At 36.2% G+C, this 16,066-nt stretch overlaps 1 protein-coding gene across 1 annotated transcript; it reads left to right on the top strand.

Moving 5' to 3' along the window:
- Positions 1 to 593: 593 nt before the first annotated feature.
- On the top strand, positions 594 to 14,376 carry LOC141282434 (uncharacterized). The gene is made up of 6 exons (XM_073815303.1): positions 594 to 783; positions 2,614 to 2,862; positions 9,127 to 9,177; positions 11,772 to 12,092; positions 12,181 to 12,495; positions 12,596 to 14,376. The coding sequence occupies exons 1-6, from the start codon at positions 594 to 596 to the stop codon at positions 12,616 to 12,618; spliced, it is 1,149 nt and encodes a 382-aa protein (XP_073671404.1). The 3' UTR covers positions 12,619 to 14,376.
- Positions 14,377 to 16,066: the final 1,690 nt, after the last annotated feature.

The following is a 16,066-nucleotide window of genomic DNA, read 5'->3' as shown; positions in this document are numbered from 1 at the left end:
TGATATTTCAGTTTTTCTTTATTAATAAATTTGAAAAAAGAATTCTACATGTCTGTTTTTTCATGTCTGTAACTTTTTAGATTTAAGCAAATGGCTGCAAGAAACAAAGAGTGAAAAATGTAAAGGGGTCTGAATACTTTCTGTACCCACTGTATGTGAATAGAGATGCATAGAGATGATCAAAGATGGCGCCGTGCATGTGGCAGCCTGTTACAGCAGCTCTAAATGTTTTTAATGTTTTTAATGTTCTTAACTTTTTGTTTGTCTTGTACTACTTAAATTCGCTTTATCAATGCCTGAGGACTACGTTTGTGAGCAGTTTTAAGTATGAGAGCATCAGGAAGCACTGGATTGTGATTGTTTTTATCGTGGCACTCCTAATTGGATCTTCAGGTGCTAGCTTTAGTGCGGCTAATTCTGACTCCATAATTTACTCAAGAGATCAACTTTTGGCTCTTCAGCACTCGACAAATGTATTGATACCTGGAATGGAGATCCCGCTTGATTTAAGGAAGAGGCGAAGGGGATGTAGAGCTGGAGTGAAAAGCCGACTAAAGAAAAAACGATACAAGCCATCGTTACCAGCCATCGTAATGGGAAATGTTCGATCGCTTGGGAACAAGATGGAGGAGCTAACGGCACTTACAAGGTCTCAATGGGAATATCGTGAGTGCAGTTTTATGAGTTTTACAGAGACCTGGTTAAATGAGAGAACGCCAGACACAGTTGTTACGCTGGATTCCTTTCATCTGGTACGTGCGGACAGGTGTGCTGTGGAGTCTGGTAAGAGCAAGGGTGGTGGATTGGCCCTGTTTGTTAATGAACATTGGTGCTGCCGAAAACACATTACGGTAAAAGAAAAACTATGTAACAAAGACATTGAACTAATGGCTGTAGGAATGAGGCCTTACTATTTGCCTAGAGAATTCTCTTATGTGATTTCAATCACGGTGTATATTCCGCCCTCTGCAAATGTGAGACATGCGAGTGAGCATATTAATACTGTCACAGCCAGGATGCAGACAAAATATCCACATTCACTCATCATTATTTCTGGTGATTTTAATCAAGCTTCTCTACATAATACCCTTCCTACGTTTACACAATATGTGGACTGTGATACAAGAGACGGTAAAACTCTGGACTTGTTATACGCAAATGTGAAAAATGCTTATTGTTCCCTACCACTCCCTCCATTAGGACGATCGGATCATAATATTGTTTCTATCAGATCTGTGTATGTTCCGGCTGTGAGGAAGCAGCCGCCAACAATAAGAACAGTCAAAGTGTGGTCCGAATCAGTTTATGAGGCATTAATGGACTGTTTTGAAACTACGGATTGGGAGCTTTTATGTAAATCGCATGAAGAGGACATTGATAGTTTAACGGACTGTGTCACAGAATACATAAATTTTTGTGTTGATAACACAGTACCCACCAAAAAGGTAAAATGTTACTCAAACAATAAACCATGGGTTACCCCGGTGATAAAGTCATTACTAAATGAAAAAAAGAGGGCCTTTTTAACTGGTGACAGAGAGGAACTGAAGCGGGTCCAGAAATTATTAAAGGTTAAAATTAAGGAGGGAAAGGAATGTTATAGGTCAAAAATGGAACAAAAACTCCAACAAAATAATGTGAGAGGGGTATGGAGTGATCTAAACATGATGTCTGGACATGGAAATAGAGTACATGGATCTACTACCTTTGGTGGACAAATGTGGATAGATGAAATGAATATATATTTTAATAGATTTGATGGTGTTGGCCCAAAATCTTCCTCATCGGATGGTCTGAGGGGAAGCTCTTGTTTAGACCTCTCCTCAGGGTCAAATTCACCACTTTCTATCACAAGTGAGGCTGTTCCTTTGTTTACTATACCTATGGAACAAGTAAGAAGTGGTTTAAAGAGAATTAAAATGAGGAAATCTGCAGGCCCTGACGGTATAAGTCCTAGAGTTCTTAAAGTTTGTGCTGATCAACTTTGTTGGGTGACTCACTATATTTTTAATTTAAGTCTGCATTTGGAAAGGATACCTGTCTTATGGAAAACATCATGTATTGTACCAGTTCCCAAGAAAACTAACCCTACTGAATTTGCACATTACAGGCCAATAGCCCTAACGGCCCAGTTAATGAAGGTGTTTGAGAGACTGGTTTTAAATTACATTAAGCAGCTATTGTGTGCTTTTGATGATAAATTGCAATTTGCTTATAAAACTGCCGTTGGTGTTGATGATGCAATTATCTATCTTTTAAACAAATCTTTAAGTCATTTAGAGACCTCTGGTAATATTGTCAGAATTACATTTTTTGACTTCTCTAGTGCTTTCAACACTATTCAACCTGCTTTACTTAGAAATAAGTTAGAAAATGCCGGATTACACCACAGTATGGTTAGCTGGCTAACTGACTATCTTTTAAATAGACCACAGTATGTAAGGGAGAACAACTGTGTGTCTCAAGTAGTTACATCTAGCACTGGTGTACCTCAAGGTACGGTTTTGGCACCATTTTTATTTACTTTTTATACATCTGATTTTCAATATAATTCAAAGAATTGCCATCTTCAAAAATTCTCTGATGATTCTGTTATTGTGGGTTGTATAAAAGATAATGATGAGAGTGAATACAGGGAACTTCTAAAGAACTTTGTGGATTGGTGTGATATTAACTTTCTTAGGCTAAATGTTAGTAAGACCAAGGAATTGGTGGTTGATTTTGGCAGACATTCGTATCACGCTATGCCAGTGAATTTATACGAGTCGGATATTGAGATTGTCACATCGTATAAGTACTTGGGTATATATCTGAACAATAAGCTTGACTGGTCTGACAACACAACACAAATCTATAAAAAAGGTCAGAGTCGTATTCACTTATTAAGGAGACTGAGATCATTTGGTGTGTGTCAAGCATTGTTGAAGACTTTCTATGACTCTGTTGTATCATCTGTGATTTTGTATGGTGTCACCTGCTGGGGAGGAGGACTGTTGGAGAGGGAGAAAAACCAACTTAATAAGCTAATTAAGAAAGCAGGTTCTGTTGTAGGGTGTGTGTTTCCCACTATAGATGACATAGCCCAGGTTAGAATGACTGGCAAACTGATTAACATGATGAATCATGAATGCCATCCTTTTCACGAATTAGTGCATGCTTGCGAGAGTTCTTTTAGTACAAGATTAATTCAACCAAGGTGTTATAAGGAATGTTACAGAAGGTCTTTTTTACCAACAGCCATTAGATTTTATAACCAGTGCTACACAAGATAATTGTTAGTAAATTGATGGTGTAATTGATGTGGAATGTGTACCTTATGCTTGAAACTAAACCAATGTGTGGTATTATGTAGTTGCTCTGGGGGGTATTGCACAAAAGTAGAATTAAGAAAGCCAGGATAACAGAAAAGGCCCAGCTTGACCTAGTTTAATCAGCCCATCCTGGCTGAGCCTGTTGCACGATTGCTAAGCCAGGATGAGAAAATGCAGCTATGTCAAGCCAGGTGTAGCTAGTTAGGATAAGTGAACGTTCACAGCATTCTTAAACAGACCACGGGATCGATCACAGAATCACTGATGCAGAAATTAAGAAAACTCATAAAAATTCACTATGAAACTGCAAACAGTTGCAAAAATGTGTGCATTATCTTAAAAAAAGCTATTTATTTCCTATAACAATTTATAATCATTGAATTATTATAAGATTTATGTACAGGATTTGACCATATGAAGAATTTTTTAAGGAAAATGTTAGGAAAAGGCAACAATAAAAATGCCACCTGCTAAAGAGACACATGCTGGTGTTTATGTAATAAGAAGCCCTCAATACTGGATCCTTCAGTGAATAAAAGTGGATTTAAATACTACATTTGCTGTGAGCTTCATGAAGTTTTCAGACCGTTTTATTCATTGACATGCCATAATACACTGAATAGTTTATTCTGGATTGTTGGTGAATAGCCACCAAGTTTAAACAAGGCTGGTTTGGACTGGAATATTGGGAAGTAAGATGGTAGGTCCCTTGAGGGGGCCAAAAGGACATCTGAAAAAAAAAGCATATGCATAATAATTTGGACCATCCATCACTTCCAGAAAATCAAGATTAAGAACATTTTGCATGCTGGTGACTTGATTGCAGAAATAAATCTCAACATACTAAGTTTAACATTAAAAAAGTCTCATAAATCTGGCACAGGGGTGGTTGCAATCCACTGCATCCAATGACAATAGGGAAAGCTGTAACACAAAAGAATGCCTGTTATACTGTGACTCCCCTAATGTAACACTTTATCTGTTCCTGTTACTTGCAATCTTGTAGAAGTGATTTCAGTGCTAGACTGACATTTCTTACATCACCTGAGAATCTGTTCCTCTCAGTCAGATATTTCTCATGCCTAAATGCTAGTCTACATATGTACTTAATTGAAACCGCCTTTCAACTTCATCAGTCATTTCTTATCTCAACAACTGCATTAATAAATGTATTCATCAAACCCCTGACAGCAGTCTTCATAATAACACTAAAATAACAGTATGCTTACTTAAATCAATTACAGTGTATCTAGTATTTTAATGCAGGACAATGAAGTGACTAAAACACATGAATATCTAGTAGCATTGACAGAGGTAACAATCCCTTTCACCCACTACATAGGGTGCTGGCCGACCAGGGAAGTAAATTTAGTCAGACACTGATCACTGCTTAGTGTTCTACTGAGCGTTTTAGAAGATCCTTTATACATGTGGCCATTAGGCTGTATAACTCATCTTTGTAAATGCTGGGACAATTCACAATTTAAGTAAATGACCCTGTTTTTATATGTGTATAGTTTATTTTTATTTTCTTATCTATTCATTTTTAAATCATTGATGGGCATACAATTATGTTTTTATTTATTTTTTATTTAATTTCTTTCTTTTCTATAATTGTGACATTAAATTAATTTCCCCCTGGGATTAATTAAATTATTTGAATTGAATTAATCACTAGGATTAATCTTAGCCTGGTTGTTAGCCTGGTCTGGAGCAGGCTAGCTGCAAAGAGTAAATCTCCATAGTAACTTCATCTAGATTAATTTAGCCTCCCTTCATGCAACCGAGTCAGGGATAAATTCAGCCAGGATAACTGGAAAATCCCAGCTTAATCCCTTATCTTGCTTTTGTGCAATACCCCTCAGGGGGGTATTGCACAAAAGTAGAATTAAGTAAGCCAGGATAACAGAAAAGGCCCAGCTTGACCTAGTTTAATCAGCCCATCCTGGCTTAGCCTGTTGCACGATTGGTAAGCCAGGATGAGAACGGGCAGCTATGTCAAGCCAGGTTTAGCTAGCTAGGATAAGTGCACGTTCACGGAATTCTTAAACAGACCACAGGATCGATCACAGAATCACTGATGCAAAAATGGATAAAACTCATAAAAATTCATCATGAAACTGCAAACACTTAACTACTAATATGTGTATCTACAGTATTTGATGCAAAAAAAAGTGTGCATTATCTTAAGAAAGCTATTTATTTCCTATAACAATTTATATTTGGTGGAACTAAACCAAAATCATTGAATTATTTTAAGATTTATGTACAGGATTTGACCAAATGAAGAATTTTTTTAAGCAAAATATTAGGAAAAGGCAACAATAAAAATGCCACCTCCTAAGAAGCAAACATGCGGGTTCCTCTGTAATACCAAGAAGCCCTCAATATGGGATCCTTCAGTGCATAAAAATGGATTTCAACCCCACCCCCAAACTAAAGCTTCCAAAATTACTAAATTTACTGTGATCTTCATGAAGTTTTCAAACAGTTTTATCATTGACATGCCATAATACACTAAATAGTATATTCTGGATTGTTGTTGAATAGCCATCATGTTCAAACAAGGCTGGTTTGGACTGGAATATTGGGAAGTAAGATGGTAAGTCCCTTGAGGGGGCCAAAATGACATCTGGAAGATATGTACTGTACGGTACCTAAAAGATGGGAAAAAGGAATCATCTCTTCTGAAATGTATTTACTTTCATGCAGGACAATACACTATAGCATGCTGCAAAAAAGTAACACTGACTATTTAAATATGGGCATGAAATAAGAAAAAAATTAAGGTACAGTATAAATATCCTCTGACCTTAGTCTCAGGAGTCTATGAAGCATCATTATATGAATGATCTGTGAGGTGGACAGAACTATAATTCATATTCAAACATCAACTCTGGGATGCAATACTAGCATCTTCAAGCGAAATAAAGACAGAAACTATAGACTTACAAGTTTAATAAATGGGAGAGTTAAAGTCTTGTCAAAAATATGCTCATATATTATTATGTAACTTGTGTTAAATAAATTATTTAATGTTTTTTTGTCATTATGTGTCCATGCAGCACATTTGACAGATATCTGTTTTGTGGATTATTTTAACACATTAAATTTTGATAAAGTGCATTTTGCATAATAATTTGGAAAAGCATAATTTGCATATTTTTTAAGTATTAAAGTATCTTTTGACATTTTAAATATGTCAAATTATGTATTTAAATAGAATAACATGCACACTGTCATATAACTATTGAGATTAAAATACAATTTGTAAATTTACGGACTTTATTTTAAAAAACAAACAAAAATAGCATGTGCATAATAATTTGGACCATCCATCACTTTCAGAAAATCCAGATTAAGAACATTTTGCATGCTGGAGACTTGATTGCAGAAATAAATCTACACATAAGGTAGTGTCTGCTGACATATTGTATCGTCTTTACTAATTTTAACATTAAAAAAGTCATATATCTGGCACAGGGGTGCAATCCACTGCATCCATTGACAATAGGGAAAGCTGTAACACAAAATAATGCCTGTTTTACGGTTACTGCCCTAATGTAACACTATCTGTTCCTGTTACTTGCAGTCTTGTAGAAGTGATTTCAGTGCTAGACTGACATTTCTTAGATCACCTGAGAATCTGTACCTCTCAGTCAGATATTTCTCATGCCTTAATACTAGTCTACATATGTACTTAATTGAAACCGCCTTTCAACTTCATCCGCCATTTCTTATATCAACATCTGCATTAATAAATGAATTCATCAAACCCCTGACAGCAGTCTTCATAATAACTAAAATAACAGTACGCATACTTAGATAAATTACAGTATATCTAGTATTTTAATGCAGGACCATGAAGTGACTCAAACACATTAATATCTAGTAGGATTGAAAGAGGAACTAGCTGATTAATCAGAAATGGTATAGTCTGCTATACCATGCTGTGGATGTTTTATGAGTCTGTGGTGTTTAGCATCATTTTTTATGCAGTGGTCTGTTGGGGAATTAGTATGAAGGTGGCAGACAGAAATAAACTGGACAAATTAATTAGAGGGGCTGGCTATGTACTTGGTCTGGAGCTGGACTCTGTAATACTGTCAAAACTTAATTCAATTCTAAACAATCCATTTCACTCACTACACAGGGTGCTGGCCAACCAGTGAAGTACATTTAGTCAGAGACTGATCACTGCTTACTGAGCATTTTAGAAGGTCCTTTATACCTGTGGCCATTAGGCTGTATAATTCCTCTTTGTTAGTGCTGGGACAATTCACTATTGAAGTATTTACCCTTTTTTATATGGTTATAGTTTATTATTATTTTTTATTTCTTATCTATTAATTTTTTAATCATTGATGGGCATATAATTATGTTTTTATTTCTTTTCTTTTTTTCATTTCTATAATTGTAACATGAAAGCAATGTCCCCCTGGGATTAATAAAGTTCTTTGAATTGAATTAATCACTAGGATTAATCTTAGCCTGGTTGTTAGCCTGCTCTGGAGCAGGCTAGCTGCAAAGAGTAAATCTCCATAGTAACTTCATCTAGATTAATTTAGCCTTCCTTCATGCAACCGAGTCAGGTCTAAATTCAGCCAGGATAACTGGAAAATCCCAGCTTAATCCCTTATCTTGCTTTTGTGCAATACCCCTCTGGTCATTGTGTACAAACTGTTGTAATTGTTTTGAAATTTTATTTTTTTGTATTTTTATACTATTTATTATTGTGTGTGTTGAGCTTGCTGTGGCATGTGAATTTCCCTTTGGGGATTAATAAAGTTAATCTAATCTAATCTAATCTAATGTGAGAACTCAAAACTGAATTATGTTTCATATGACCTCATTATGTGAAAATATAACCCTGATATCTTTAACACTGACATGTCAAAGACTAAAACTAAAATGAAATCAATGATTGAAATTGAATTAATTTATTAAAATACAATACATGTACTACATGGATGTTAACCAGTACTGTAACTTACTTGTTGTGGAACAATGTAGCCTACTTTCCGTTAGTTGTTAAATACACTGAAAGGAAGTGGGCAAGTGTTTTACCACTGGGGTATTTTACTTTTTAGTTCTGGTTTATCATCTGAATGTGTCAAAGTCTCACGCTTACCTGTCAGGATGATTCTCACCAACAGAATATGTATGTCGTTATTTAACATCTCATTATGTTTTGATGTAAGAGGTGTGCAAATTAACAACTGTAAATTGTCTATTGAAGGTATTAACTTAGATTCATGGTCTACATTAAGTATAGCTATATACTGCATTCACTATAAAGTTGAATATAATTAAAAAGTTGAATACATTCATCTATTTAAAAAATGTCTCTGAAAACAAGTGTAATTATGATTAAATAATGTGGTCTTTATAATGTAGCTAGGTTGAATGTACCAAATGGAGAGATGTAATTTAAATTTCAAATTATTTGATTTGATTTGATATATATTTATTATGTAAAAATCAATCCTATACAATAAATTCTTATTTACCAGATGAGACTGATCAGGACATGACATTTACAAGACAACAAAAATTTTATTAATTCTGAATAACAACTTAATGCACAAACCTTTGGTAAACCTTTTGCTGATCTAGTAACAGTATTATCGGAAAATGTGTTCTTAAGTTAATAAATATGAACTAAATATACCTAATATAATTTCATGGTTTGAACAATCTTGTATGTTTTGTGTTTTTGCTTATGTGTTAAAATTAGTACATTTCATGAACTTTTAATTTGGAACACACTGTTTCACAGTATATTACTATTTTTACTGCACTTCTTTTCTCACAGTGTTAGCTGTCGTGAGCTGGATGATGTGTGTGAATCTCACAGCATCCCAGGGTAAGTATTTAAAAAAATTGCTGCTAATACTATTAACAAATAAATTAACATTAATAGGCAATAAAAATGTGTGAACTTAGCAGACATATATCAGACAACATCACACTGTCGCTGTTCACAAGGACACCTTTTTTAGTACAGTAACACTAATAAATGATAAATTAACACAAAAAATATTTTCTTTTAAAATTATGATTTTTGGTTAAATTATCCCCTCATTCAAATCATTATGCACAATGTATAAAACTTTGAAAGTTAATTATACTTATTTTAATTTGTTAATTACAATCAAATTAGAGCAGGGCGACAGGAATTAGTTTTTGGTTTTTTGCTATAGTATACACCTTCTTACTGAGTTTGTATTACCGCAGCCGTCCTGTGACCCCTAACACCACCTTGACTCACCTGGGTTCACTGAATCTCACAGGAAGAAGCTATGGGATCACTTTAAGACAAAAAAATTTAAACTTCCAGCTAGAATATGTCTGCAGAATGGAGATGTTGTACAAAGGAAAAGTCCTCCGTTCACCACTGTCTAATTTTGAAGCACCTATCCCAGGTGCATGAGAGCATTTATTTTATATGTGTGTATGTTTGTATGTATGTGTGCTTTTATTAATTTCTCCCAGGTAAGTATTTTATTGCTCAAAGTTTGACTAAGGAGACCAAATTTTTTTCTAGAAAAACTATTATTCAAAGGTCAAAGTGCTGCAAACTAATTGCTCTTCCGTCATACAATGACGGTTCAAATTTTTTATCCGCTTAAAAAATAGCTTTTTATTTTGGGTCACCTTTTATGCTGCTCCATCACAGACATAATAATATGAGTGTGTGTCAACTTTTCTCCTGCATGTTCTGTTTGTAATCATCAGACGATCTCAGCAAAGACGCATGACAGTTAAATTATCCCAACAGATGGCAGTAATGAACAATTTGAGTTTGTGATCTAGTAAGAAAAAGGCACAACGTAATGTAACGTTTTGTCATGCTGCAACACTACTTGCTGGAAAAAGTATTTAACTACTGTTAAAGCTACACTGTTTTAAAAGTAACTTATCCTCGTCGCCAATTAATGTTGTATATTCACGAGGCAGACAACCAAATGCTATCAAACATGCTTTACTGGAGTTCAGGTCACACGCAGACTACATCACATCAACCCAGGTGCAAATCACATCACGTGACTTAAATACCCTCTCCCAGGCAATGAATACACATTATGCATAATCACACATTATCCCAATACACCACAACTACCATCAAGCTACAGAAAAATGTTGTTAAGTAAGTAGCGTTGCTTCTTGTAGTTAACTACTCCCAAACACCCCAGAGAGCATGCAAACCATTGAAACAATGTTAAAAACAGTTGATTTGTCAATGTTAACTGCATTGAATCAATATCAGGTTTCCACCCTCCATTAATATTGAAAAAATATTGAGATTTCAACAAACCACCATTACTGTGATCAGTGTTTGCTTTAGTTGGGTCCTCGACTCTTGTTATTCACTAAGTTAAATCTTTCTATTCTTTTTTTTGTGTTTGTATGTGTTTATATAGAAACACATGTGCATTGGAAAAGAAAGACGTGTTTCAAAGTTAAGTTGAAACTGATTGCTTTTTGTGAAGATTTCAAGATTATATAAAATTAAGCTGCTTTATATGATTATGTTGATCCATTTTTGACATTTATAATTGTTTTGGTTTGTATATACAATATGACAAGACAAACAGAAAAATTGCTGACACATTCAGACATCATTACTCATCCTACAAATCTCAACAATGGTGACAATCATCAAACAAATTAATATAAAACCATCAACTGCAATGCATGCTGGGAGTTATAAATTAGTTTAGTACTACAATGATACCCAGCATGCATTGCAGCATGAAGCTTTCTTTTGTTGATCATCACCATTGATGAGATTCATAGACCGATTCATGATGTCAGAGATAGATTAAGTAGTTTAACTTTTTAAATGTGTTTTTGTAATCCTCAAAATAACAGACCTGACATTGTTTCCAACTAGTACTGTAAAATCAATTTTTTGCATAACTTTAACAGTATTTCATTAATATCATTTAGGTATATCTACAAGAATTAAACTACTTGATAACATTAGATCTTTGTTTTCTTTGCAATAGCAGATGTATTTTAAAACACTGTTTCAGCAGCCAAAGAAAACTTACCATTAAAACACAAGAGTAAAGGGCCCAACTAAAGCAAACACTGATCACGATAATGATGATTTGTTGAAATTTCAATATGTTTTCAATATTAATGGAGGGTGCAAACGTGATATTGATCCAATGGTATTAACATTGACAAATCAACGATTTTAACATTGTTTCAATGGTTGCATGCTATCTGGGACTGGATTAAAGAATAATCTAATTGAGGGCGTCAAGAAAAAAATGATTGCCTTCTTGCAGGGTGAATGATCACGCACTGTGTGAAAGGCCTCCTGTAGATCTATTGGTTTTTATTCGGTGTGTCATTGAGTCTATTCCCATCACTTTATTGCGTGCAGTGTGAAAGGGCTATAATAAATGTTCTCCTTCTTTTCTCTCTCTTGATGTTTCCCACTTCCAGGTACACTTGAGGTTCCTAAACTCAGTTTCGAGAGCAGCGTGAACGAAAATAATATTCAGCTGTACACTGAAGTAGCATTCAAATGTGTCATACCTAGTGTTCCATTACCCAAATCTATTTTTATCGGCAAGCTTGAAAGCTCATCACAGACCCCTGAAACTACGGTACCCTTGGTGACCTCTAATGTTAAGAGATATTGGACTCACGTTCTTTTCTTCGTCAATATCCAGCCTACCACAGATGGAGATGTAGTGTGCTGGTACAAATCCACTTCCAATGGACAGACATCTGGATTCAGTAACCCTGTTAAATTAGTCATATGTATGCTGTTGTTTCAGTGTATTACATATTTGTTTGTTTGTTTCTTGAAAAGTCACTCTTCCTATTTTTTTTACTTTTGCACTACCAGCATCCCTTCCTCCTCCCAAGCTGACTCTGCATCCCAAACTATTTACGTTTGGTGGGAATTACACTGTGTACTGTGATTCAACTGCTGATAAGGCAACTAACTTTTCAATGAGTTTGTATTACCGCAACATTCCTGTGACCCCTAACACCACCTTCATTCAGCTGCGTTCACTCAATCTAACAGAAACGACCAATAAGATCATTCTAACACAGACAAATGTGAACTTCCAAGTAGAATATGTCTGCACAATGGAGATGCTGTACAATGGAAAAGTCCTTCGTTCACCGCTGTCTAATTATGAGGCAGCTATCCCAGGTATAAAGGAGAATTTCTCTCTCTGTCTGTCTGTGTATGTGTAAGTTTGTTATATTTTCTAAAGACATTGTGTGTCACTGTGTCATTTTCACTCTTTTAGAGGAACTTCCAATCCAACTCTGAAGTAATGGCCATGCAGGTGGTTGTCTGGGAAGTTTAAATATCAAGCTGAGAGACAAATGGAAAGGTGTTTGTCAGGAAGACATTACCACAGCATCTTCATCAGCAGCAGCAGCAGCAGCTACAGCTATTGTGGCATGCAGGGAGTTGGAATGTGGACATGTGGTTGGCTGGAGGAGGGGAAAGGATGTATATATGAGCGGTCCATCAGTTGGTGGGGTTAGATGCAATGGGAGCGAAAATAAGATTAGAGATTGTCCAATAGATGATATTCAGTTCTGCAGTGATATAAATACTCTCCACATAGCATGCTCAGGTGAGACAGAGAATTTCGACAGTTAAGACCCGTTTACTCCAAGAATGAGAAAATATCCCGCTAATATTGTAACTTCGGTTCCCTGAGAGACAGGAATGAGACATTGCATCACTAGTTGACGCTAAAGGAACTCCTCTTTCGGCCCTTATAAAAGTGCTGATGCATTCACAAATGCAGGCATCAAAACTCCGAGCTTGGGTGGAAAATGGTGTCGTCCGCCTGCAACAGCAAGTCCCTTCCCAGGGGAATTTCCCAAGGGGGAGCCACTAACATCCCTCTCAGTCCTGAAAGCCATGGCTGGCTTCCCAGTTCTGGGCTACAAGGATGACTGACCCTTTCTCCTCCATGATCTTGCACAGCACCAGAGGCAAAATCTTCACATGGGGAAAAGCGTAAAGCCTGACCATTGGCTAGGGCATCCTGCCTAGTGAGAAATGAGCCAGTAAGAAGAAGAGCAGCAGCTTGCGTTCTCACTTGTCGCAAACAAGTCTACCTCCACCATCCCAAATCAATTCCAGATAAACTATTCCATATCGAGATGAGGTCTCCACTTCCTGTGAGGACGCCCGCTCCTCGAGAGCATGTCCACTCCACGATTCAGAAGACTGGGGATGTGATGAAAAATAAATAAAGGTCTGGCCAAAGAAGAAGGCTTGCAGTCTGCCTGAATAGGAGAGTATGCTGCCCTGGTGATTTATGTACGAAACCACTGCTTCCATGTTGTCCATGTGCACAAGTATAACCCAATGCTCCTGTCGAGGTAGGAAGGCGTCCGGGGCTAGAAACAAGGCTCTGTTTTATTTATGAGCATGTCGTCATCTGTCTAAAAGGCACACCCCTACTTAACAATACAGTGCCTCTCTACAGTCTTAGATGTGTGTGACCAAAATACGAATGGTCGAGTCATTGCTGGGACACAGTCTTTTAGCTTTAACTGCAACAGGTGCATGTGGAGCAGGCCTAGATGGCAACTGACAAAGCTGACGTCATAAGCCCCAGTAGTCTCTGAAAAAGATTTCAGCTTTCGGAAAACGAAAGAAGTTCCCATAGCGTCAGCTACTGATGCAACGCTTTTGAAAGGGAACTTTAAAGAAACGTGATGCAATTTTCGTCATCTGAAGAGTGTGCACGTACTATACGCGCTCCGCTGGATTTTTGAAACCCCACATACGTTGTACTCATGGGTCGTGTGTGTGCCTACAGGAGAATGTAGTGTGTAGCCCAGCAGGGGCCATGCATTTTGTTGCAATGCCCATGCGGCGAATGTCTGAATACATGTACGAGTCAAATAAACCATACTCTGCAAGGCTGTGCGCTCGACTGTGCGCGCCACTAACATTAGTAGTACACATAAAAGCAGACTATACTTCGGGCTTAAAGGTAACTATACCGATAACTGTATTGGCATCCACACCAACAACTGGTTGTGTTATTATACTATATATTGGAACCACATATTAAGACTTTTTATATTGTCTGTCCCTGTAAAACCTTTTTTACTTTTTTCTTACATTTAAGTCGTTTTTACAAACAAATCTTACAAAAACAATACTGGTGTGCATCTTGAGATAAAACAATGGCATTGATATGTGTTAAGATGTCATTGCATGATGTTTTTAAATTAAGGCAGCTCAAACATGCATTTTTGTCTGGGACAATGACAAGCCCTGTTCAGGAAACCACCTTTATAAGATTCATAAGAACTGATGTCTGGAACTTTTCTAAACATAATTATATTGTAATATTCAATTCATTTTATGTCCTAAAAGCCATAAGGAAAAAGAGTACAGAAATAAGGAAAAAATAAATACATATCATTAGATGTATATAGCATTGATAACTCTGATAATAATTGTTCAGATGCAAAACTCTCTAAGGACGTCTGACATGTTTTCTTGTAAATAAGCATTTTTATCAGACGCTTATATTTAGGTTGAGTCATTTCACTTTGATTAAAGACTGAATAATTCACAAATTTGACTTTCACTGCAAAACCCTCTAAGTGCATGCTAGCTTTTTTGGCAAATACCCTCACTTCAAAAAAAATTCACTTTTTTGGACAAGACATAGTAAACAGTTGCAAAATCACTAAAGATTCAACTAGAAACTTTCCAAATAATGTAAAAATTTAGGGGGCCACTGTGGTCCACGTAACTGCCGGTTTTGGGTTGTATTCAGGTGCAAGATTACACACAAGTGACACAAGCTTGATTGTGATCCACGATGGGGTTTAGCGGGTTCTGCCAACAAAGCGGTATTTCTGAATGGCCTGAGATGGCAGTGATTAAGTGTATTTGAAGTAAAGGGATTTGATGAACATATAATACATGCTGAGACCATTGGATTTTAATATCATGAATAATATCATTTTTGACAGAGGTGGTGTTTAGCAGCTTTTGCATCTGAGCTCCTATACTTTTAATACGTCTAACCATAGTCCAACAAATCGTATACTTTTAGAACATGTAAAAGAAATAAAAGCAAACACCTTGAACACCTGTTGACTTTGCCCACATGGTGGAATATCATACATCTCCAAGTTATTTTGGAAAATATGCCATGTAACCAAATTTTAGGTTATTTAGGGTAAAAGTGGGTTACTCACAGCTAGACTATTGGGTCTCGGTTTTTGCTTGCTGGGCATTTTTGGCCTGGACTCCCAAGAGATTTACTGTATATCTCAATGGGACTATTCCTGGTAAAATAATGAACAATTAAAGTTATTTGAATAAAATGGCACACGAAAAAATCCTTTCCGAACCAAGCAATGGAGCAATGCAGCGAATAACCAAACGCATACACTTTGAAAAAAAAGGAAGTGCATTTTGAAATATGGGCATTCATGTCTTAAGCAAGTGCTTCCCATCATTGCAAATCTTTTTGTTTGGTAGCATTAGTGGTTCAGAAATGACATTGATTTATATAAAATGTTTTCAGATCATGAACAACATCTATAAACATTTCAGTTTTATTATCCATCACTACATGTACTGTCAGTAGATGTCACTGCTGCAATACGCTTTAAAAGGTTTTTATATGAACTATTTAGTTACAGAAAAGTATACATTTGGTACTAATATGTAATTCAATGACAAACACCACACTTTTTCACAGGTTAGCATTAACATGCAATCG

This window comes from Paramisgurnus dabryanus, chromosome 7 (assembly GCF_030506205.2).
Source record: "Paramisgurnus dabryanus chromosome 7, PD_genome_1.1, whole genome shotgun sequence".
Classification (NCBI taxonomy): domain Eukaryota; kingdom Metazoa; phylum Chordata; class Actinopteri; order Cypriniformes; family Cobitidae; genus Paramisgurnus; species Paramisgurnus dabryanus.
The sequence above is the reverse complement of the archived record's forward strand: the minus strand, read 5'-3'. Positions and strand labels throughout refer to the sequence as shown.

What these genes read in the sequence shown, in the direction of transcription:
- LOC141282434 (XM_073815303.1), top strand. Translation starts at nt 594, where the DNA reads ATGGGAAATGTTCGATCGCTTGGGAACAAGATGGAGGAGCTAACGGCA. An exon ending in CAGGTGTGCTGTGGAGTCTG is followed by an intron (nt 784 to 2,613) that starts GTAAGAGCAAGG and finishes GTTGTATAAAAG; the next exon opens with ATAATGATGAGAGTGAATAC. An exon ending in CCCTGTTAAATTAGTCATAT is followed by an intron (nt 12,093 to 12,180) that starts GTATGCTGTTGT and finishes TTGCACTACCAG; the next exon opens with CATCCCTTCCTCCTCCCAAG.